Raw genomic sequence first — 1,163 nt, 5'->3', positions numbered from 1 at the left:
CTCCAACCACAACAACTATGGCTGCTGCATCCACGGCAACGGTTGCTCCAACCACGACAACAGCTGTCCCAACCACAACTACAGGTGCTACAACCACAACAACAGCAGCTCCAACCACAACAACAGCTGTCCCAAGCACAAATACAGGTGCTACAACCACAACAACAGCAGTTCCAACCACAGCAACGGCTGCTCCAACCACAATAGCTGCACCAACCACAACAACATTGGCGGCTCCAACCACATCAACAGTTGCTCCAACCGCAACCACCGCGTCTCCAACCACAACCACAGCGGCTCCAACCACAACAACAGCTGCTCAAACCACAACAACAGCTGCTCCAACAATAACCACAGCTGCTCAAACCACAACTACAGCTGTCCCAACCACAACAACAGCTGCTCCAACCACAACAACAGCTGCTCCAACAATAACCACAGCTGCTCAAACCACAACTACAGCTGTCCCAACCACAACAACAGCTGCTTCAACCACAACAACAGCTGCTCCAACAATAACCACAGCTGCTCAAACCACAACTACAGCTGTCCCAACCACAACAACAGCTACGTCAACCACAACAACAGCTGCTCCAACAACAACCACAGCTGCACTAACCACAACAACAGCTACTCCTACCACAACCACAGCGGCTCCAACCACAACAACACCTCTCCCAACCACAGCAACAGCTGCTCCAGCCACGACAACAGTTCCTCCAACCACAACAACGGCTGCTGCCATGACGACAACGGCTGCTTCATCCACCACAACGGCGGCTCAAGCCACAACAACAGCTGCTCCAACCACAAAAACGGCTTCTACAGCCACGACAACAGCTGCTCCAACCACAACAACGGCTGCTGCCATGACGACCACTGCTGCTCCATCCACAACAACGGCTGCTCCAGCCACAACAACACCTGCTCCAACCACAACAACGGCTGCTGCCATGACGACAACAGCTGCTCCATCCACAACAACAGCAGCTCCAACCACAACAACAGCTGCTTCAACCTCAACGGCTGCTCTGACCAGAACAACGGCTGCTCCAACCACATCAAAATTTGCTTCAACCACAACCACCGCGGCTCCAACCACAACCATAGCGGCTCCAACCACAACAACAGCTGTCCCAACCACATCATCGGCTGCTCAAACC

At 53.4% G+C, this 1,163-nt stretch overlaps 1 protein-coding gene across 1 annotated transcript in view; it reads left to right on the top strand.

Annotated features, from left to right (window-relative positions):
- The window catches only part of LOC108167178 (integumentary mucin C.1-like), a 2,780-nt gene extending 1,823 nt beyond the window's left edge, over positions 1-957 (top strand). The window contains exons 4-6 of the mRNA XM_017310351.1: positions 64-296; positions 652-818; positions 913-957. Coding sequence (XP_017165840.1) covers positions 64-296; positions 652-818; positions 913-957 — 445 coding nt within the window. The remainder of the gene's footprint in view (positions 1-63; positions 297-651; positions 819-912) is intronic.
- Positions 958-1,163: the final 206 nt, after the last annotated feature.

The sequence above is a fragment of the Poecilia reticulata genome, linkage group LG18 (genome assembly GCF_000633615.1).
Source record: "Poecilia reticulata strain Guanapo linkage group LG18, Guppy_female_1.0+MT, whole genome shotgun sequence".
Lineage (NCBI taxonomy): Eukaryota > Metazoa > Chordata > Actinopteri > Cyprinodontiformes > Poeciliidae > Poecilia > Poecilia reticulata.
This window is presented reverse-complemented; position numbering and strand designations above follow the sequence as displayed.